At 51.6% G+C, this 22,840-nt stretch overlaps 1 protein-coding gene and 1 long non-coding RNA gene across 5 annotated transcripts in view; one reads left to right on the top strand and one right to left on the bottom strand.

Moving 5' to 3' along the window:
- The window catches only part of SH2D3C (SH2 domain containing 3C), a 41,734-nt gene that overhangs the window by 386 nt on the left and 18,508 nt on the right, over positions 1–22,840 (top strand). The window contains exons 2-3 of one of the 4 annotated variants that reach the window (XM_032257337.1): positions 4,351–4,828; positions 17,805–17,844. In XM_032257337.1, coding sequence (XP_032113228.1) covers positions 4,351–4,828; positions 17,805–17,844 — 518 coding nt within the window. Of the gene's footprint in view, positions 1–4,350; positions 4,829–6,991; positions 7,352–9,699; positions 10,015–15,960; positions 17,061–17,804; positions 17,845–22,840 lie in introns of those variants that run through there. The other 3 variants (XM_032257342.1, XM_032257344.1, XM_032257341.1) reach the window with 3 other exon arrangements.
- The window catches only part of LOC116535888, a 28,680-nt gene that overhangs the window by 4,766 nt on the left and 1,074 nt on the right, over positions 1–22,840 (bottom strand). Inside the window, exons 2-3 of the long non-coding RNA XR_004262383.1 lie at positions 2,047–2,110; positions 1,680–1,772 (exon numbers count right to left, since the gene is read on the bottom strand). This is a non-coding gene — a long non-coding RNA (uncharacterized LOC116535888). The remainder of the gene's footprint in view (positions 1–1,679; positions 1,773–2,046; positions 2,111–22,840) is intronic.

Below are 22,840 nucleotides of genomic sequence, written 5' to 3'. Positions count from 1 at the left end.
CTCTCCTCTGGGCCTCTCTCTGCATCTGTTTCTTCATCACTGTCTCATTTCTGTGGGGCCACACTCGCCCACTGCTCTGTTTTCCTGTATCTGCCCTCCCAGTTTCTTTTTTACTTTTGGATGCCAGGGTGTCTCTCTGTCACCCAGGCTGGAGTGCAGTGGCAGAATCTCGGCTCACTGCAGGCTTGACCTCCCAGGAGCAAGTGATCCTTCCACCTCAGCCTCCCAAGTAGCTAGGACTACAGGCACAATTAATTTTTTTTTTTTTTTTTTTGGGCTGGGAGTGGTGGCTCACGCCCATAATCCCGGCACTTTGGGAGGCTAGGCAGGTGGATCACCTGAAGTCAGGAGTTCAAGACCAGCCTAGTTAACATGGTGAAACCCTGTCCCTACTAAAAATACAAAAAATTAGCCAGGCGTGGTGACACACACCTGTAATCCCAGCTACTCAGGAAGCTGAGGCAGAAGAAATGCTTGAACCCTTGAGGTAGAGGTTGCAGTGAGCTGAGATCGCACCACTGCACTCCAGCCTGGGCAGCAGAGTAAGACTGCATCTCAAAAAATAAGTAAATAAATAAAATAAGATAATAATAATTATTATTTTGTTTTAGAGACTGGGGGAGTCTCACTTTATTGCCCAGGCTGGTCTTGATCTCTTGGGCTCATGCGATCCTCTTGTGCCGGCCTTGTTTCTGTTTCTCTTTGTCCGCCTCTGTCTCTCTGCAGACCGTCTCTGCTTCTGGGCATCCCCGTGGCTCTCCAGCTGTCACTCTGGCCCAGCATCTGTCTCTCTCTCTGACTGACTTCGTGCTCCATCTCTGAGCTTCTCTTGTCTCTGTCTCTTTGTCTCCCCACCGCGTCTCTGAATCTCTGTAGTCCACTGTGTCTCTAGCTGTCTCTGACCTCATAGCTGGGTGGGGGAGGTCCTCAAACACTCCATCCCCCTGCCCCCGGGCCTGGGCTCACAGGTGGGGAGTTACTGGGGTGGCAGGGGATGGGGGTGTCATGGGAAGCTGTCCCACATTCCCAACAGCGGTGCGCCTGGGACCCAACCCTTGGGTGGGGAAGAGCCCAGAGCTACTAGAACCAGGCTTCAGGGTGAGGGCCACACTCGCCCACTGCTCTGTTTTCCTGTGTCTGGCCCTCCCAGTTTCAGCAAATTCTGTCCACTGATTCCTTTGATCTGACCCCACGAGGGTAGAAGACAGCTGGTGTCAAGGGCAGAGATTGTGAGCGCATTTCACAGAGGGCAATGCTGAGGCCTGGAGACTTGCCTGAGGTCACAGGCTATTGAACAGGCCCAATCCCAGTCCCTGGAGTCTGGGCCTCAGTTTCCCTCCTGCCCCCAACTATCTCCTCCAAATGCATAGTGCCTAGGAGGCAAAACCAGTGGTGCTGAGAAAGAAGGCAGTTGAAGGTCCTCCCTCTGGCCGCTGACGAAATTTCCACCCCCACCACATGCAGAGTGGCCGCATTTGCTGACCACGTTTCTCAGGAGGCCAAGGCGACAACCAAGTGGGGCCGGCAGGGCTAAAGAAAGCCCCTGAGCACTGACCCAGCTGTGCTGAGCCCTGGGCCTGAGTCCAGGCTCAGCTGTGGCCTTGCTGTATGACTCTGGGCAAGTCCCCCCCCCATCCCTGGGCCTCAGTTTCCTCCCTTCTCAACTGGGGGCATCCTACCTGCATCCCAGAGCTGGTGTGAGCAGCTGAAGAGGCGGAGGATGCTGAGGAAGTGGGAAATGCCAGAGTTCTTCCTTTTTGCTCATCTGGAGGCTGTGGGGAAGTCAGTTGGTGGTGGTGAGAAGGAACGGTCCCACAGCTGGGGGCAGGGGGCAGGGAACTCACATGCACCCCCACGGAAACCAGGAGATGGTATCACCTCAGCCGTGCCTCGAGTCAGGAGCTGGGCTCAGCTGACAGGAAGGAGAGAAACACAGACATTGCGACCCTCAGGCTCACAACAACCCCCTCCTCATTCCACCCCCGCCCCAGGTTCACAGAGGCTGGCTGGAACACCCCCAACCACATAACCACAAAACACGAATACCTGCTCCACCTACCAGCAGCATGACCTCAGTTCATTACACCGCTCTGAATCTCAATTTTTTCATCTGGAAAATGGGAGATTAAACTGTGTCACTAAGTTATGTTGAGAATTCATGCAGCACATGTTTGGCAGATGCAGAATCATTTTTAGAAATTTTTATTTTTATTTTTATTTATTTATTTATTTATTTTTGAGATGGAGTTTCGCTCTTGTTACCCAGGCTGGAGTGCAATGGCGCGATCTCGGCTCACCGCAACCTCCGCCTCCTGGGTTCAGGCAATTCTCCTGCCTCAGCCTCCTGAGTCGCTGGGATTACAGGCACGCACCACCATGCCCAGCTAATTTTTTGTATTTTTTTAGTAGAGACGGGGTTTCACCATGTTGACCAGGATGGTCTCGATCTCTTGACCTCGTGATCCACCCGCCTCGGCCTCCCAAAGTGCTGGGATTACAGGCTTGAGCCACCGCGCCCGGCCCCATTTATAGAAATTTTTAAATTATTGTTGTTATTAGTGGCTCACCCCTGTAATCCCAACACTTTGGGAGGCCGAGGCGGGTGGATCCCTTGAGGTCAGGAGTTGGAGACCAGCCTGGCCAAAATGGTGAAACCATATCTCTACTAAAAGTATAAAAATCAGCTGGGCATGGTGGCGCACGCCTGTAATCCCAGCTACTCCGGAGGCTGCAGCTGGAGAATCGCTTGAACTTGGGGGCCAGAGATTGCAGTGAGCTAAAATCATGATATTGCACTCTAGCCTGGGTGACAGAGTAAGACTCTGTCTCAAAAGAAAAAATAATAAATAAATAAGCATTTTTTTTTTTTGAGACAGGGTTTCACCATGTTGGTCAGGCTGGTCTTGAACTCTCGACCTCAGGTGTTACGCCTGCCTTGACCTCCAAAGTGCTTGGATTACAGGCGTGAGCCACTATGCCCAGCCATAAATAAGCATTACTATTAGAGACAGGCTCTTGCTCTGTTACTCAGGTTGGAGTGCAGTGGTGCCATCATAGTGCACCGCAACCTTGAATTTGGGGGCTTAAGCTATCCTCCTGCCTCACCTCCCAAGTAGCTGGGATTACAGGCACACACTAGCATGCCCAGCTAATCCGGCTGTTAATATTTTTTTTTTATTTTTGATATGGAGTCTCACTCTTGTAACCCAGGCTGGAATGCAATGGCACAATCTCAGCTCACTGCAACCTCCACCTCCAAGGTTCAAGGAATTCTCCTGCCTCAGCCTCCCACGTAGCTTGGATTACAGGCGTGCACCATGACTCCCAGCTAATTTTTGTGTTTTTAGTAGAGACAGAGTTTCACCATGTTGACCAGGCTGGTTTCAAACTCCTGACCTCAGGTGATCCACCTGCCTTGGCCTCCCAAAATGCTGGGATTACAGGTGTGAGCCATCGTGCCAGGCCTTAATTATTTATTATTATTATTATATAATAACATATATATATTATATGTTATATAATATGTAAATATATATAAATATATAAACCCGAGATGGGGTTTCACCATATTGGCCAGGATGGTCTTGATCTCTTGACCTCATGATCCACCCACCTTGGCCTCCCAAAGTGCTGGGATTACAGGCGTGAACCACGGCGCCCAGCCTATTATTGTTATTATTATTTTTCTAAGATATCACACTAGTCCATATTATTATTATTATTATTATTTAAGTTGGAGTCTGTTCTTATTGCTCAGGCTGGAGTGTAGTGGTGTGATCACAGCTTACTGCAACCTCCGCCTTCTGAGTTCAAGGATTCTCCTGCCTCAGTCTCCTGTGTAGCTGGGATTACAAGCACCTGCCACCATGCCCAGCTAATTTTTTGTATTTTTAGTAGAGATAGGGTTTCACCATGTTGGCCAGGCTGGTCTCAAACTCTTGACCTCAGATGATCCACCCGCCTCAGTCTCCCAAAATACTGAGATTACAGGTGTGAGCCACTGCTCCTGGCCTAGGCTTTTCTTTAATCCTCACATTTCCCTAGGGGGTAGATGCTAGAATCTCTATTTTACTGATGCGGAGAATGAGGCTTAGCTTAGAGGGGTCAAGTGACCTGTCTAAGGTCATACAGCTAGGATGTGAAAGAGCAGGAATTCAAGTCCAGAGCTATGTGACTCCAAAGCTACCATCTTATACCACTTCTGGGGGTGTGCTGACAATTAGAAGGGGTGTCCAGAAAGCCCCTAGCCCTCTTTAGCCCCTCACTGAGTGAAACTGCAGGAGTTTTTCATTATTATTATTGATGTTAACATTGTCATTAACTCCTTTTCCTTCCCTTCCCCTCTGCTAGAGTTCTTCAAGTTCAAGGGCTTTGGGAGTCTCTCCAACCTCCCTCGGTCCTTCACTCTGAGACGGTCCTCAGCTCCCATCAGTAGGCAGTCCCATTTGGAGCCTGACACCTTTGAAGCCACGCAGGATGACATGATGACGGTGCCCAAGAGTCCCCCAGCCTATGCCCGCTCCACTGACATGTACAGCCACATGGGCACCATGCCTCGCCCCAGCAGCAAGAAAGCACAGAACTCACAGGCTGCCCAGCAGACCCAGGAGGTGGGCCCCAAGCCCAACCTGGTACCCCGAGGTCTGCCCGACCCCCCAGGCTTGGAGGCAGCCAAGGAGGTGGTGGTGGAGGCCAATGGTCCCCTGGAGGACACCCCAGCAATGGAACCCAACCCTTCAGCAGTGGAGGCAGACCCCGTTGGAAAGCCTGAGGTCCCCACAGCAGACATAGAAGAGGAGAGACCTCCCAGGGACATGCACTCAGAAAGGTAGGTGCCCAGGGGCTGGTGACAGCAGGACTTGCAGGGATGTTTTCTTTTTAACCCAGTACACATCTGGGTTAAAAAGAAGGCTGGGTGCAATGGCTCACACCTGTAATCCCAGCACTTTGGGAGGCTGCTGCAGGCCAAACATGAGGTCAAGAGATAGAGACCATCCTGGCCAACATGGTGAAACCCCATCTCTACTAAAAATACAAAAATTAGTTGGGCGTGGTGTCCCAGCTACTTGGGAGGCTGAGGCAGAATCACTTGAACCCGGGAGGTGGCAGTTGCAGTGAGCCACGATCAGGCCATTGCACTCCAGCCTGGTGACAGAGTGAAAGTCTGTCTCAAACAAACAAAAAAACAAAAACAACAAAACAAAAAAAACCCCTACACAGTGATCAGGTGCTTACTGTAGAACAGGCACTGTGCCTGTAAAACCCTTCACTTGTAATCAGCAAAAGAAAGCTGGCAAGGAGAAACTCTTATCGTGTTCATGGGATAGACGAGGAAGCTGAAATTCAGAAGGTGACGTCATCCGCCTCAGTCAGTGTGCACATTTACTAATGACAAAGCCACCATGTGAACCGAGACCCCCTGCTTTCAAAACCCCTGTCAGCATCTAGCATGGGCCCTTAGCTGCTGGCTGGGTCCAAAACCCAGTCACCAGACCCCTACCCTGGACCCCCTCACCCAAATGGCAACCATTATTTCTTCTGGACAATACCTCCACCTAGTCTAGAAGACCATTCATCAGCTTAAGCTGGTTATAGGGTGAGTTGAGTTCAGGCAAAAATACAAATTGTGATAATAGGACAATACCTCCCATTTAGTAAGCATTTTTACTGGTTTTTATCAAAACAAATATCTCGCTGAAAGCTCCGTAAAAGATTCAGTCATGAAGGCCAGGTGCAGTGACTCACACCTGTAATCCCCGAACTTTGGGAGGCTAAGGCAGGCAGATCACTTGAGGTCAGGAGTTTGAGACCAGCCTGGCCAACATGGTAAAACCCCGTCTCTACTAAAAATACAAAAACTAGCAGAGCATGGTGGTGCATGCCTGTAATCCCAGTTACTCGGGAGGCTGACGCGAGAATTTCTTGAACCTGGGAGGTGGAGGTTGCAGTTTGCCAACCTCCGCCTTCAGTTCACACCACTGAACTCCAGCTGGGCAACAAAGGAAGACTCTGTATCAAAAAGAAAACAAACAAACAAAAAACAAAGATTCAACTGTTAGCCCCATTTACAGATTGGGAAACTGAGACTCAGCCAAGGTTACACAGAGCTGGGATTTGAGCAGGAATCTGCCTGCCTCCAGAGGCTGCACACTTACGTAGCGTGAATTGGACTCACTACCTTCTCAACCCTAAGGCCATGTCTTTCACACCCTGGGAGACCCCTCAATCCCAGCCAAGAGTCCCCGGGTTTTGGATCCTCAGAGCCTTTGTCTCAACCACGACAGTCACATGTGCCTGTCAAAATAAAGAAAAAAACCCAGTTGAGCAAAAGTAATTGTAGGGCCAGTTCTGGGACCTTTCTTTTTTTTTTTCTGGTAACTTTCTTGAGCAGCTTTTTCCTAAGACATCAAGCACAGCCTCTGTCTCTGAGCTGTGATTGCCTAGACCCCTGATCAGTGAGGAGCAGGATTATGTAAAGGGGCAGGGCGAATCCAGTCCAGATTCTGCTTCTTACTGGCTGCATGACTGGACACATCTGTTCCTCTCCGGGAGCCTCAGTTTCTCATCTGATAAATGGGCATAACAATAGCACCTACTTGGTCGGGTTGTGGTGAGGATTCAAGAATAACATACCTGTAAAATCTCAACAGAGTGGCTAGCACGCTGCACTCAGTAAATGGGAATGCTATATTTACGATTAATAAAACTCATATTTTCCACCATCCCTGGCTGCCTTCTGCCATCCTACACTCGGCCTCATTCGGGCGTAGAGGACCAAGGATTGTATGTAGGGGAGACGGCCTGATGTGTCCTGGGGCGTTCCAAGGCACCTCAAGGTGGAAGACTGCACCAGGAGCCTGGCCCCTCCTACCTAGGGAAGCCGAGTTTCTCGGGCGCGGGGCGGGGCGGGGTGGGGCGAGGCGAGGCGGAGTTGAGGGCGTGTCTGGGGGCGTGGCCTACCCAGGCTTCACGGAGAGTTGCTGGGGAGAGAGCTTTGGAACCCGGCGGGCGAGGCGAAGGGGTGTGCTCGGGGGCGCGGCCTTCCCGACACTGACTGACAGGGAGGAGGCGGAGCGAGACCGGAGGCGGAGGGGCGTGTCCGAGGCGGGCGTGTCTTTCCCTGCTGGTGGAGTAGGCGGTGGAGCTGGGCCCGGCAATGGGCGTAGGGGCGTGTCTGGGGGACGTGGTCTACAGGTCAGTCTCCGCCCCCGGAGTCCGGCTGTGAACTCCGCAGCTCCGTGGCCTGAGAAAGGCGAGAGCTGGGCTTAGGAGGTCCCGGGGCTGCAGGCTGCGACAGCGGGGGAAGCATGACTGCCGTGGGCCGACGGTGCCCCGCGCTGGGGTCCCCAGGGTGAGTGATCGAGCTGGGCCTGGGGAGGGCCAGTGGGGAGTAGGAGAGGTCGAAGGAGGAAATCTGCACCCTGGGGCAACTGACAATTTCGGGGGTGGGGTTAGCATCAGGGACTTTTCCAAGCCTTCTTTCTTTGGGTGTAACTTTGTCCCCGCAGGCCAGGCATCTGCTCATCTACTCTACCCAAGAGCCCCAGAAGAGAGGTACTATCACCCCCATTTTATAAATACGGAAAGAAAGGTTTGCCTGCTGAGTTTGACACAGCCAGTGAGTGTCAGAACCTGGGTTTAATTCCAGCTTCCTGGCCTATGTTCTTAACAACTGGGCAACACATTCCTCTCCAGAAGGGCCAGGGCTGCTGAGAAAGGTGGTCTTTTCTTGAGAAACCTTGAGAATGCCAAGTCCAGGACCCAGCTCAAGCTTTCTTCCCCTGTGGATGGAGGCCTGCTGGGCCTAGCAGTGTCTCTGGCATCACACTTGGCCAGGAGCTGACCAAGGAAATGGAGAGACTCTTCCCCTCCAGCATCTGGAGTGTCCTGAGGAGGATGGGATTAGGAGACCATATTGAGCCCCTTTCTGCTGCCCCAGGACCCAGTGCTCCATCTGTCCCCCAGAGGCTGTAGAACATTTCTTCCAGGAGTCCCTGAACCTCAGCCCTGTGCCCTGGAGTCAGGGGAGCAGGCTTGCCTGTGAGATCTCAGACTAGCCCTTCCCCAGTCTGGGCCTCAGTCTCCCCAGTAGCCCAGAAGGGCCTGAGATGGTCTCTGAGGATCCATCCAGCTTAGGGAGGAAAACATTTGGGAATTGCTAGTAAGCAAGGGGGCCCTGTTCCTGAGTGTCTAGAGGGGGCTGTCCCACTGGCTGTACCAGGAGCAGCCTAAGCTGGGGAGACAGTGTCCCTCCCCCACCCCTGGAGAGGCAGGGTGCACCTGGAGCAGGAGGAAGGAAGGGGAAGAGGTGAGGCTGCAGGGGTTTCCTGGTGTCCTGTTCCCTGCTGAGATCATGGGGATGAAGAGGAAGGAGGGAGGAGGGGCCTTTAGCTCCCAAAAGAAAGGAAAGCACTAGCTTAGCCTGCCCCCACCCTCCCAGGGAGCCTCAGTCCTCTGCAGGTCCCAGAGAGGCACCCTCCAGCCTCAGTCCATCTTACAGAGGAGGAAGCAGGGACCTGGAGAGGGACAGGAAGCCCCAGCACTCCCTATCCCATGCCCACCCACACTGGAATTGTCAGGCGAGGGTCCCACCAGGCACGATCACCAGCTGAGAACCGGCGAGTACCTGACAGGTGTTGTCTAGCTCATGGGACCTGTGAATTGGACGCCTCTACTTAATTTTGCCAGTGAGGAGACTGAGGCTCAAAAAGGGGAAGGGACTCTCCTGGGGTCACAGAGATATTGGGTGTCAGGCTTGACTATTTGATCCCAGGCCTAACTAGCTCCTACGTCCAAGCTCTCTCTCTCTCTCTTTTTTTTTTTTTTTTTTGATGGAGTCTCACTCTGTCTCAAGACTGGAATGCAGTGGGGCAATCTCAGCTCACTCAGCCTCCGCCTCCCAGGTTCAAGCGATTCTCCTGCCTCAGCCTCCCAAGTAGCTGGGACTACAGGCACGCACCCCCACACCAGGCTAATTTTTAAATTTTAGTACAGACAGGGTTTCACCATGTTGGCCAGGATGGTCTTGATCTCCTGACCTAGTGATCTGCCCGCCTTGGCTTCTCAAAGTGCTGGGATTCCAGGGCATGGGCCACCACCGCACCCGGCCCAAGCTCAAGCTCTTGACCACTAGGTCACATTTCCCCTCCTGCAAGTAAAAATCTCAAAGCTTTTTCTACCATTATTTCATATGACTTCCCATGACCCCTCGGAAAGGAGCCCATTTTACAGATGAAGACACTGAGATTTTTGTGAGGCTAATAACTTGCTTGAGATGATGCAGTTAGTTGGATTGGAATGATACTCATTTTCATACTGACTGAGGTACAGCTGTGCCTCAGACACTGTTCTAGGTTCTGGGAGATGGTGGTGAGCATGGCAGACAAAACCCTGCCTTCATGGAGTCCCCATTCCAGGACAGGGGAGATGGGTGATAGACAAGATAGATTAGTTCTGCAGTCAACTAGAAGAGAAAGAGTACGAGAAATTTTTTTTTTTTGAGATGAAGTCTCACTCTTGTCCCCCAGGCTGGAGTGCAATGGCATGATCTTGGCTCACCGTAACCTCCACCTCCTGGGTTCAAGCTATTCTCCTGCCTCAGCCTCCCGAGGAGGCACCACACCCTGCTAATTTTTGCATTTTTAGTAGAGACGGGGCGTCTCCATGTTGGCTAGGCTGTTCTGAAATTCCTGACCTCAGGTGATCCGCCCACCTTGGCCTACCAATGTGCTGGGTTTACAGGCGTGAGCCACCATGCTCGGCTGTTACCGAGAAAATTTAAAATCAGCTCTAGAATTGGTTGGCGAAAGTGGGGAGGGGCTGGTGGTGCCAATTTAAGGTTAGCCAGAAAGAAAGGCTCTGTGAGGAAGTGATGTTTGGACAAAGGACATGAAGGGACAAACCGTCTTGCTATCTGGGACGGAGCATCCCAGGCCAAGAGAACAGCGTGTAGAAAGGCCCTGAGGTGGCATGTTTGGGGAACAGCAGGGACCAGTGTGGCCAGGGCACAGCAAGGTGAGGAGGACAGGGAAGGGCTGGCCTGGGAGGCTGGACTGGAAATGGAAGCAGATAACGTAGGGTCTGGAGGGGCCCAGTAAGGACCCGGCTTCGGCTCTCAGCAAAACGGGAGCCATTGCTGGCCTTGAGCAGCATTTAAAAGACCTTTTTTGGGCCGGGCGCGGTGGCTCAAGCCTGTAATCCCAGCACTTTGGGAGGCCGAGGCGGGTGGATCACGAGGTCAAGAGATCAAGACCATCCTGGTCAACATGGTGAAACCCCCGTCTCTACTAAAACTACAAAAAAAAAATTAGCTGGGCATGGTGGCGCGTGCCTGTAATCCCAGCTACTCAGGAGGCTGAGGCAGGAGAATTGCCTGAACCCAGGAGGCGGAGGTGCGGTGAGCCGAGATCGCGCCATTGCACTCCAGCCTAGGTAAAAAGAGCGAAACTCTGTCTCAAAAAAAATAAAAATAAATAAAAATAAAAGACCTTTTTTTAGGAGGATCTTTTCTATTTTTGATATTTTTTCTGAGACAGGGTCTCATTCTGTTGCCCAGGCTGGAGTGCAGTGGCTCGATCATAGCTTACTGCAGCCTTGAACGTTTAGGAGGATCTGACTGCAGTCCTGTCACTTGCTAGTGCCTCATCTAAGTGTCCTTTGCCTCCCACCGAGAAATCCAAGCCCCACCCTTCATTTCCAAGGGGCTGTTTGAAGGAAACGGGAACTTGAGAACCAGGGGCACCCTGTGTTGCCCCTACCCTAGCCCTGGTGCCAGGCACAGAGAACTGGCCAGGATACTCCCCCCCACCCCATTTCCTTTTGGAATGTTGATTCTGGTCCAAGAATTCCCAACTCTCCCCAGAGTCCCACGACCCTCTCGGCCCTGCAGGGTGACGTCAGCTGCTGGGCATCTGGTAGCGATTACCCACCAGGGGAGGGGGTCGTGGTGGGCCCCGTTTGTGCAGCCTCTTCAGGCTCTGGGCGGCTAGTCCTTGTCTTCCGAAGGGGCCCAGCTGCTCCTGGCTCTCATTTCCTGTGGAGACTTTCTCACAGTCCCTGAGACCCCCGGACGCCTTGGGCTGTGGGAACTGGGCTGGCTTGGGAAGGATGGGCTGTCCCCCTGACCCTTAGCTGGAGCCACAACCCCCCAAACCCTCAGGGGACCCTACAGGCTGCTGGACCTGCGTGGGGTAAGGGCTGGGGAGGCTAGGGGTCAGGTACAGCGGTAGCTCAGAGGCCCACTGAATGTGTGGCCTTGAGCAAGTCCCTTTTCCTCTCCGAGCCTTAGTTTCCCCATCAGTAAATTGGGGACAGTGACAGCACCTGCTTCATAGGGTCACTGTGGGGACGGGATATGTCAGGTGGGGCATTTATTCTGGGTTTGGCCCAAGCAAGTACCAGTAAACAGGAGCTACTCATGCTGTAGAAGGGGAAACTAAGGCCCGATGAGAGGGACTTGCCCAGAGCCACACCACTTCCTACCTCCCAGCCTCCGGCCCTCTCAGGCTCCACCCCATTTCCTCTTCCTGACATTGGTTCTGGACTCTGGTTGAATGCTGTTTTTTTGTTTGTCTGTTTCTTTGCCTTCCCTCCCCAGCTTCTCCTCTTCTCCACCCGGAAGTGGCTCCCAATGTCTGGGGGAGTCCACCCATGTAAGAAACGGAGCAGAGAATTAGGCATCAGGCCATCTGGTTCTAGTCTGAGCAGCTGCGTGCCCCGGGTCAAGTTACAAGCTTCAGTTTTCTCCCCTGTAAAATGGGGCTCCAAGATCACAAGCGTTCCATCAGCCACCAGCGCTCAGTGGATGCCTTTTCTTTTTGCTCTTCTTGGGCAGGTTTTGAGACTTGAGTGGCAGCTCTCAGGGCCCAGAATCCTCAGCTCCACCCTTCCCACCCTGGGAAGAATGGCCCCTGATCTGCCTTCTCCTTACAGGGCTGTTGCCCATCCTGAGTTCCTGCTGGACACCCCAGCCCACTCAGGAAGACTGAGGGCTCCGGACGGTAGAGAGCGAGCAGGATGTTCAGGGTACAATGGTGGCCCATCTTGGGGAGTGGGGGAGGGCTAAAGCCAAGAGTCTTCCTGGCAGGGAATCCCACAGCCCCCATAGCTGGTCTCCCAGGAGAGACGGGGCTTTCCACCCAGCTCTCTTTGCCCAGGGCCTTTAAGGACTGAGAAGCTCACAGCAGGCAGGTGGCTGCTGTTTCTCTGCCATGGGTGAGTGAAGACGAGCATGAAGGAAGGAAAGAGGCTGGGCACAGTGGCTCACGCCTATAATCCCAGCACTTTGGGAGGACAAGGCAGGTGGATCACCTGAGGCCAGGAGTTTGAGACCAGCCTGGCCAACATGGCAAAACCCCATCTCTACTAAAAATACAAAAATTAGCTGGGCATGGTGGCACGTGCCTGTAGTCCTAGCTATCCGGGAGGCTGAGGCAGGAGAATCACTTGAACCCAGGAGGCAGAGGTTGCAGTGAGCCGAGATTGCACCACTGCATTCCAGCCTGAGCAACAGAGCAAGACTCCATCTCAAAAAAAAGAAAAAAAAAAAAAAGGGAAAGAACTTCAGTCTCCCAGGAGGGGCAGGGTGGGAGGGTGGCAGATCTCCATGGGTAAAGCTGGGGCAACAAGAGGAGACCCACGTGGGCCAGGGAACCTTGTATCCCTCCTTCTCATGTGGTCCTCACAGCTCTTCTGGGGATATAGTGATAATGTGCCCACTTCACAGATGAGGAAGTTGAGCTTCAGAGAGGGAAGGTAGGAGCCAGGGATGGGGGAAAAGCTGCGAGGCAGGTGGCAGAGGTTGGGGAGGTCTCTGCTTGAGGATATATGTCCAAGCCTCAAGACCCAAGGGAACAGACAGGGACAGAGAGCAGAATGGCCTCTGCAGAGGACCAGACCACCATCATGATAGAGGGCCAGGGTTGGGCAGGATGGCAGCCTCTCCCCACCCCTTCTCCTACAGGGCTCACCCTTCACTCTGGCCCAGGATTGAGGCCCTTAAGGTGAAGCTCAGATTTAAACGCGCATTGGGGGAAAATAAAGGATAATGGGCTTTAATTACTGCTCATTAATCCAATTAATTAAGCTAATGTATGCAGTAAGTGGTATCAGTTATCAGAACAAATCAGTTAATACAGGCAATGAAAGGGGTTGGTTATTTAAATAATTAATGCTGATGATTAATGGGACTGATTAAGCTTAATTGTCACTATTATTTATTAATTGATTTCACCACAGAAACGGCAGGAGAAGTCTCTTTTAGGTTCATAAAATGAGGAATAAATAAATTAATTAGTGGAGCTGAGTTTTACAAATGGATGTTTTGATTCCTGGATTTGATCATTACAATGAGAGAGAGAGTATTCTAGAAATCTCCAGGCAAATGAGCTCTGAAGGCTGAGTAGGAATGACTCCAGCCAAAAAGGAGAGAGGATATTCTAGGCAGAGGGAACATCACATGCAAAGGCCCTGAGGCTGCAGGGAATGGTGCTCTTCGGAGGAGGGTTGAGGAGGCCAGAGTCCAAGGAAGGGAGAGGAGAGAGAAGAGATTTGACCAGCAGAGGCTGGGTCACAGATGGCCCAGACAGGAAAACTAGACTTTGTCCTCTGGGCTGCAGGGGGCTGCTGTGACACTCATTCATTCATTCAAAAAAAATATTTACTGGGTTCCTGATGATTCCTGACACTGTCTAGACCAAAACACAAACCCTTGTCTGTGTGGGGCTGATGTTCTAGTGAAAGGAGGTAGTCCCTGTGTGAGAGGAAGTGCTGCTGAGTCAGATGAGGAGTCAGAGCAAAATTGAGCAGGGAAGGGAGTGTGGGAGTTGGGGAAGGTTACACTTTCTGAAGGGGTGACCAGGAAAGGCAGAAGGGGACATTTTAGTGAAGGACAGAAGGAGGGGCTGGGCGTGGTGGCTCATACCTGTAATCCCAGCACTTTGGGAGGCTGAGAGGGGAGGATTGCTTGAGCCAGGAGGTCCAGGCCACAGTAGGCCATGATCTCACTACTGCACGCCAGCCTAGGCGATGGAGTGAGACTCTGTCTCAAAAAAAAAAAAAAAAAAAGAATTGAAGGGCCAGGCATGGTGGCTCATGCCTGTAATCCCAGCACTTTGGGAGGCTGAGGCCAGTGGATTACATGAGGTCAGGAATTTAAGGCCAGCCTGGCCAACATGGCGAAACCCTGTCTCTGCTAAAAATACAAAAATTAGCCTAGCGTGGCGGTTGGTGCCTGTAATCCCAGCTACTTGAGAGGCTGAGGCAAAAAAATCACCTGGACCTGGAAGGTAGAGGTTGCAGTGAGCTGAGATTGCATCGCTGCACTCCAGCCTGAAAAGGGTGACAAAGTGAGACTCTTTCTTAACAACAACAACAAAAGAGAAGGAGGGAGGGAACCCAGGGGATATCTGGAGGACAAGTATTCCAGGCAGAGAGAATAGAAAGTGCAAAGACCCTGAGGTGGGGCGGGGAGACGGAGCAGTGCCAGTGAGGAGTGTGGTGGGCCGTGCGGTCAGACTGTGCAAGGCTGCTTGGAGGACCTTGGCTCTTACTGTGAGTGAAGCTGGGGGCCACGCCAGTGGGTTGGAGCTGAGGAAAGCTGTGATCTGACTTTCATTTGAACAGGACTGCTGTGGTTGCAGTGGGGGGACAGTAGGTCTCAGGGGCACAGATGGAAGCAGGGAGGCCAGTGGAAGGTGGTGGCAATAGTTCAGGCAAGCGATGGCAGAGGATTGTAACTGGACGCGGTCACTGTGTCTTGGACATGTCAGGGTGTTGTAGCACCACAGGGTGAGGCCATGGGGTGGAAGAGTGGCCCCAGAGCCTCAGTTTCCCTGGCCTGGGCCTCTGCCCCAAGCAGCCCCATAGGCTCTGGACACCCTACCCAGGCCTGATCTCTTGTGCAGGCACCCTGTCTCCAAGGCTCTGCCCCTGTCCCAGGGCATGAGGGGAAGTGGACAGGAAGCAGGAGGAAGCGCTGGATTGATCCAGTGTCCCGGCCAATCTGTTCCCAGCAGCAGGAGGATTTCCGGGCCTGAATAGCAGGAAATGTTGGGATGGGACACCTCACCCGGGAAGAGTGGGTGGAGGTGGGTGGGGGAGGGGTCCCCACTCTACCTCACTCCCCCTGCTGCTGGACAGAGAGAACCCAACAGCCCAGCGACAGTAGCTGGGCGTAGCCTGAGGGACTGTGGTTAGATACCATCTAGGACTTTCTAGGAGAGAAAATTAGCAACGAGGAACCCTAGAATGTTAGAACAGGGAGAGCAATCAGACAGCTTCTCAAGGAGGAGCTTTGGCCTCAGGATAGGGGGAACGTGCAATTTTATTCTTTATCTCAGCTTTCTTTTGCTGTAAATATTAGGCTTCTGTATTTAAGGAGGAGTTTCAATATTCCACCTCCCCTCCCCATTTTGCAGATGGGAAGACTGAGGCCTTTCTTAGCCAGAGACCCTGAACCCAGCCTAACAAAATGAATGATGACAGCAATTAACAATTAACATTAGATATTACTATTCATGCATTCCTTTAAATAATATTTCTTTCTTTTTCTTTTTTGAGACAGAGTCTTACTCTGTTACTCAGGCTGTAGTGCAGTGGTGTGATCTCGGCTCACTGCAACCTCTTCTTCTTGGGTTCAAGTCATTCTCCTGCCTCAGCGTCCCAAGTAGCTGGGATCACAGGTGTGCACCGCCACACCCAGCTAATTTTTCTTTAAGCAATGTTTCTTTTTTTTTGAGGCAGAGTTTTGCTCTTGTTGCCCAGGCTGGAGTGCAATGGCGTGATCTCGGCTCACTGCAACCTCCACCTCCCGAGTACAAGTGATTCTCCCACCTCAGCCTCCCGAGTAGTGGGATTACAGGCATATGCCAACACACCTGGCTAAATTTTGTATTTTTAGTAGACATGGGGTTTCACCATGTTGGTCAGGCTGATCTTGAACTCCTGACCTCAGGTGATCTGCCTGCCTTGGCCTCCCAAAGCGCTGGAATTACAGGCGTGAGCCACCATGCCTGGCAAGCAATATTTCTTGAGCTCCTGCAGGCACTGTACTGGGGACTGGGGTCTCAATGGTGAATTAGACAAAGTCAACACTTTCATAGGGCATCAGATAATTAAGTCAACAAATAAATATAAAGTGGCCATTTCAAGCAGAAATTGGAAAAATTGAAAATAAAGCAGGATTGGGAAAGCAGAATGAAGGAACGAGGCACTATTCTAGGTGGGGTCATCAGGGAAGGCTCTTCCGAAGAGGTGACATGAAGCAAAGCCCTGAATAAAGAGGAAGGAAGGGCACGCTTCACAAAGCCCTGGGGGAAGAGCATTCCAGGCAGAGAGGGAACAGCAGAGGCAAAGGCTCTGTAGCTGGAATGAGTTGGCAAGGAGGGTGGGGCAGAGGCAGAATAAGGAACAGGATGTGTGAGGGAGACAGGTTGGAAGGTTGGCGGGGTGGCCGTTGGGTACCACCAGGCCACACGGGGCCTTGTGGGTTGGGGACCAGATGGCCCAATTTATGCCTGTTTTTCTGGCTTAATCATGGCACCCTCTTTACTCTCACAAGGAAGAAAAGTTCTGGTTTGGGTGATAAATTGTACGGCCACAGAGAGGGGTTTAGATTTTGTTCTTCCAGAGATGGGAGCCGCTGAAGGGCTGAGGGTGGTGTGTTTGCCATGATCTGCTTAGGTTGTAAGCTTAGGCGCCTTCTGGCCTCGGGGCAGAAGCTGACTGTGGATGACAGTGGACACAGAGCCTTCAGGAAGGCTGCTCTGCCCCCCCAGAGACACGAGGGTGGCCCCGCTGGGGGGACAGGGTGAACATGAGGAGAAAAGTCAGGATGGATTATGACAGTGGAGCAGGATTTCCTGGTGGCCTGGACGTGGAGCTGAGTGGAAGAGACGCGGCACAAAGGACCGAGAGGTGTTCGCCGGCGAAGCTGCAGGAAAGAGGAAGCTGACATCAGCTGAGACAGGGGAGATGGGGCGGGGCGGGGAGGAGCTGCAGTTCTGCTTTGGATATGACAAGTTGGAGATGTTGTCAGACATCCAAGGGCAGGCGTCCAGGAGGTAGTTGGGTTTCTGAATTGGGCTGGAGAGGCGGGTCCAGGCTGCGTGAGGGTAGGGGTGGCATTTAAGGCTGTGCAGTGGGAGGAGTGGTTCCTGGTGGCCCTCAGGAGGAAGGAAGGGAAAACAGCCCTCTCTGGCCTCTGGCCTCTCCAGGGTGTCCACCCTGGGGGCAGAATCAATTCCATAGCCCTCTAGCACCGGCAGTGGCTCCACAGCCTTCTTGGCAGTGGCTATGACTGGGTCACTCTGCCCTAGGAAGTGAGCGCGGGGCAGGAAGACAGGCGCTGATCCCCAGCCTGGGGCCCTCCAGTGTTTAGAGTCAGGGATGATGGGGGTGGGGTGGGAGGAGGGGGTGGGGAAGGCAGAGAGAAAAAGAAGAAAACCAGGGAAGTGTGGTCTCCGGAGCCCAGCGAAGAAAGTGGTTTGGGAAGTAGGCCCCATAATAAGCTTGTAATATTCATTACGCCCTGAGTCCTCTAGTCAATGCCATTAGGCAGAGACTGTCATTATTCCTGATTTATGGATAGGAAACCCAGGCGCAGAGAGGTGAAGGGGCTTGCCCAGGGGTGCACAGCTGGAAAGTGGAGGAACAGCCAGGCCAGCCGATAAGTGCCCCCTCCTGTCTTCAGGGTGAGCCTGCTGGGGTCCCAAGGACCAGGTGCTGGCCCCAGGCCGGCAGGCAAGAGACTGGCGGCTGGGAGCCAAGCAGAACTGGGGCCACTCACTTGTCTTCTCTCCTTCCAGGGCTGCTGGAGAGCTGGAGGCTGGCGGAGACTATGTGAAGGTAGGAGGGGCAGGGCCAGGGGTTGGTCAGAGGACACTGCAGGTCTCAGAGCCTGTTCCATTACAGGTGGCAGAGCCCTTCCTCAAGCCTTGTTAGGAGCCCGACCTCACTGTGTATTCCCGGGAGGGGAGGTTCTCGGAGTCCAGGCAGCATTTGGATGCAGTTTCATTCTCAGCATCTTTTTCCCACACCAGCCATTATTCTTTCCTGACCCCAAACTCAGGGCATCCCAATATTTGTTATCATCGGACCCCACCCACTGGCCAGCTGGATGGGGCCCCACCAGTGTCTCCATGCAAAGGATGCAGCCCACCAATCCCACCCAATCTTTGTGCACCTACTGTGTGCTGGCAGTGGGAGCAGGGAGCAGGAGAGGATGACTCAGTTCTTTATCACAGATAATGGGCACAGCTCAGATTTATCCAAAGCTTAATTTATCCTGAGCACTGGGAATGTTGAAAATGCAGTTTTGGCTGGGCGAAGTGACTCACGCCTGTAATCCCAGCACTTTGGGGTGCCAAGGTGGGTGGATCACTTGAGGTCAGGAGTTCAAGACCAGTCTGGCCAACATGGTGAAACCCTGTCTCACTAAAAATACAAAAAAATTAGCCAGGCGTGGTGGTGTGTGCCTGTAATCCCAGCTACTCAGGAAGCTGAGGCAGGAGAATCGCTTGAACCCAGGAGATGGAGGTTGCAGTGAGCCGAGATGGTGCCACTGCACTCCAGCCTGGGGTGGGGGGGAGAAAAGGCAGTTTTGAAATAACAATGATAGTAATAATGATAAATAACATTTCGAGTACCTGCTGTGTGCACACCCTGTGCTGGCTGCTAGTTGCTGAAGGAGAGCTGTTCTTTACATGAGAGGTCTTCTACCTTCTCCCTCATCACTGGCTAGGGAAAGCCTTCTTGTACCCATTTACAGATGGGAAAGTTGAGGTACAGAGAAGTGTGGTGACTTGCCCTGGGTCACATTACTTTGAATAGTGAAAAACACAATTACTTTTGCAACAACCTAATATTACAAAGAAGAGCTGGGATTACACTCCAAGTTTGATGTCAGGACTGTACCCAAAGCCCTTGGCTTTCTACTCCCAGGAACCCCGACCCTGAGCCAGGCCCTGTGCTGAGTACTGAGAATAGACAGAGGGCAAGAAGCACCAGGCCCTGAATTCAAAGGGCTTCCAGTCCGCGTGGGACCCAGGGAAGAATCATACAGTGGTTTGTGCTTGTTTTTTTGCAATCCATCAGATCCAACTTTTATTTTTATTATTCTTTTTTTAAGAGATGGGATCTCTCTCTGTCTCTCACTGAAGCCTTGAGCTCCTGGGCTCAAGGAATCCTCCCACCTTAGCCTCCCAACTCCCTGGGACTACAGGTGTTTGCCACTGGCTAACTAAAAAACAACTTTTTTAAAGATGGGGTCTCACTATGTTGCCCAGGCTGGTCTCAAATGCCTGGCCTCAAGTGATCCTCTTTCCTCAGCCTCCCAAAGAGCTGGGATTACAGGCATGAGCAACCACGCGTAGCAGATCCAAATTTTAGTCCCATCAAAGCATGATGGGCTGGGTGTAGTGACTCAGGCCGGGTTCAGTGGCTCACACCTGGCACAGTGGCTCACACCCGTAATCCCAGCACTTTGGGAGGCCACAGTTTGAGACCAGCCTGGCCAACTTGGCAAAATGCCATCTCTACTAAAAATACAAAAATTAGCCAGGAATGATGGTGCATGCCTGTAATCCCAGTTACTGGGGAGGCTGAGGCAGGAGAATTGCTTGAACCCAGGAGGTGGAGGTTGCAGTGAGTTGAGATCGCACCACTGTACTTCAGCACTCCAGCCTAGGCAACAGAGAAAAAAAAAAGCATGACATAGGCTGATATAAAAAACCCACAAAACCAAAAAACAAATTTTAGTCTGAGATCTGCCACTTACTTGCCACTGGTTTTGGGTGTGGGCATCGCTTCTCTGAGCCTGTGTTTGCCTATGTGAAATAGGGGTAACAGTGGTGCCTCCAACCCAGGGTTGCTATGGGTTCAGTGAGCCCATTGTCATGAGTGAGGAGCTGGGTCTAGAACAGGGTGGGCTGGCCTGGCTTCTAACCCCAGAGACATTTCATCATCCTGAGATGCTACCTGCACAACTCTGTGTAAGTGACTAGTAATGGGGTCGCTTGGGAGGTGCTCAGATTGCTGACCCCTCACCATCACCAGAAGCTGTGGGAGCTCCAGACGTAGGGGATGACTTTCAGCTGGGGAGCTAGGGAGCTGGAGATCAAGGAAAGCTTTCTGGAGGTGGAGGCACTGGAGTCAGGCTATTGAGGTTGACTGGGAACATTCACTGAGATTACTCCATGAATGAAATGCTGGACAGGGGACAAAGTTAAGCAGAGATGGGTAGGAGAGTGGTCCTGGCAGAGGCAGGAGTGTGGACAAAGTCAGAAAGTAAACTGCGTGAGCCCAGAAACAGCCCAGGGCAGCAGCAAGTCGAGCAGAAATTCCAGAGCCCTTATGCCACCATGGGAGGGAAGACATGGGGAGAGCTGACACCAAAGCCAGTGGCTGGAATGCAGGGGCCATATTTTAGCATCCCACAGACCTCAGCTGCCTGGTAAGTAGTGAGATCCCTGTGAAGAATGTTAGCTTTATATTTTTTCCTTTAGTTTATTTTTAGGGGTTAAAAAAATGTAGGTTTTTAAAAAATATTGTAAAATAAATAATACCTGCTCAGTAGAGCTGATTAAACAGTCTCCCAAAGGATAACGTCAAAGGAATGTTAATTTTAGTTTCAAGATTCAGTCAGATGAGGTTCTGGGCACTGTGGCTGATGCCTGTATTTCCAGCAATTGGGAGACCAAGGTGGGGGAGTCATTTAAGGCTAGGGGTTCAAGACCAGCCTGGGCAACATAGCAAGATCCTGTCTACAAAAAATATATAAAAATTAGTTGGGAAGGCCAGGTGCAGTGGCTCGTATTTGTAATTCCAGAACTTTGGGAGGCCAAGGTGGGTGGATCATTTGAGGCCAGGAGTTTGACGCCAGCCTGGCCAAAATAGTGAAACCCCTGTACGAAAAATACAAAAAAATCGGCCAGGTGCAGTGCCTCACACCTGTAATCTCAGCACTTTAGGAGGATAAGGTGGGTGGATCACTTGAGGTCAGGGCTTTGAGACCAGCTTGGCCAACCTGAAGAAACCACATCTCTACTTAAAATAAATACAAAAAAGTTAGCCAGGCATGGTGGCACACTACTGTAATCCCAGCTACTTGGGAGGATGAGGCAGGATAATTGCTTGAATCTGGGAGGCGGAGGTTGCAGTGAGCTGAGATCTTGCCACTGCACTTCAGCCTGGGTGATGGAGCAAGACTCCCATCTCAAAAAAAAAAAAAAAAAAAAAAATTATCCGGGTGTGGTGGTGCATTCCTATAATCCCAGCTACTTGGGTGGCTGAGGCATGAGAATCACTTGAACCCAGGAGGCAGAGGCTACAGTGAGCCAAGATTAAGCCACTGCACTCTAACCTGGATGACAGAGTGAGACTGTGTCTCAAAAAAAAAAAAATTAATTGAGCGTGGTGGTGTGTGCCTGTAGACTCATCAATTCTGGAGGCTGAGGCAAGAGAATTGCTTGCGACTAGGAGGTCAAGACTGCAGTGAGCTATGATTATGCTACTGTGTTCCAACCTGGGCAACAGAGGGATACCTTGTATCTTAAAAAATAATAATAATAAAATCAAATGAGGGTTAAAAGGAATCAATAGTTGGTTTCTAAAAGCCCCCTTCTAGGCTGGGTGCAGTGGCTCATGCTTGTAATATGAGCACTTTTGGGATGCCAAGACAGGTCGATCACTTGAGGTCAGGAGTTCGAGAACAGCCTAGCCAACATGGTGAAACCCCATCTCTATTAAAAAAAAAATTTTAAATTAGCCATGTGCAGTGGCATGCACCTGTAATCCCAGCTACTTGGTAGGCTGAGGCAGGAGAATCGCTTGAGCCTAGATGGCCAAGGTTGCAGTGAGCCAAGATTGAGTCACTACACTCCAGCCTGGGCAACAAGAACAAACTCCATCTCAAAAACAAAAACAAAAGCCTCCTCCTACTTTGAGGTACTCATCTTTGAGGGGTCAGCATCCAGAGCTTCAGAGTTGTCAAACTATTTTGTGAATCCTTTGATTCTAAGGCAAGAATTCTTAAATTCCAAGACCATAAAATTCCAGGCTGCGTGCTCAGAGCTTCAGATGTATTTACAGAAAACGAACAACTGAGGCCCAGAGAAGTGGACTTTCTTTCTTTTTTCTTTTCTTTTTTTTTTTTTTTGAGACAGAGTTTCACTCTTGTTGCCCAGGCTGGAGTGCAATGGCACAATCTCCGCTCACCACAACCTCCGCCTCCTGGGTTCAAGCGATTCTCCTGCCTCAGCATCCTGAATAGCTGTGATTAGCTACCACACTTGGCTAATTTTCAGTAGAGACAAGGTTTCTCCATGTTGATCAGGCTGGTCTCAAACTCCTGACGTCAGGTGATCCACCCACCTTGGCCTCCCAAAGTGCTGGGATTACAGGCGTGAGCCACTGGGCCTGGCCTCTTTCTTTCTCTCTTTTTGACACAGAGTCTTGCTCCATCGCCTGGGCTGGAGTGCAGTGGTGCAATCTTGGCTCACTGAAACCTCCACCTCCTGGGTTCAAGCGATTCTCATGCCTCAGCCTCCTGAGTAGCTGAGATTACAGGCATGTGCCACCATATCCAGCTTTTTTTTTTTTTTTATGTATTTTTAGTAGAGACAGGGTTTCACCATGTTGGCCAGGCTGGTCTCGAACTCCTGGCCTCAAGTGATCCACCTGCCCCAGCCTCCCAGAGTGCTGGGATTACAGGCATGAGCCACCGTGCTTGGCCAAAAAGTAGAGTTTCTGAGACAGGAAGCTTGAAAATAATAGCATGCACTTATTGAACGCTTACTTCATGCCTGGCAACTTACATGCACCAGCTCAGCGAAAGCTCACAAGA

Source organism: Sapajus apella, unplaced genomic scaffold (genome assembly GCF_009761245.1).
Source record: "Sapajus apella isolate SASKATOON/1434 unplaced genomic scaffold, GSC_monkey_1.0 scaffold97, whole genome shotgun sequence".
NCBI classification, from domain to species: domain Eukaryota; kingdom Metazoa; phylum Chordata; class Mammalia; order Primates; family Cebidae; genus Sapajus; species Sapajus apella.
The sequence above is the reverse complement of the archived record's forward strand: the minus strand, read 5'-3'. Positions and strand labels throughout refer to the sequence as shown.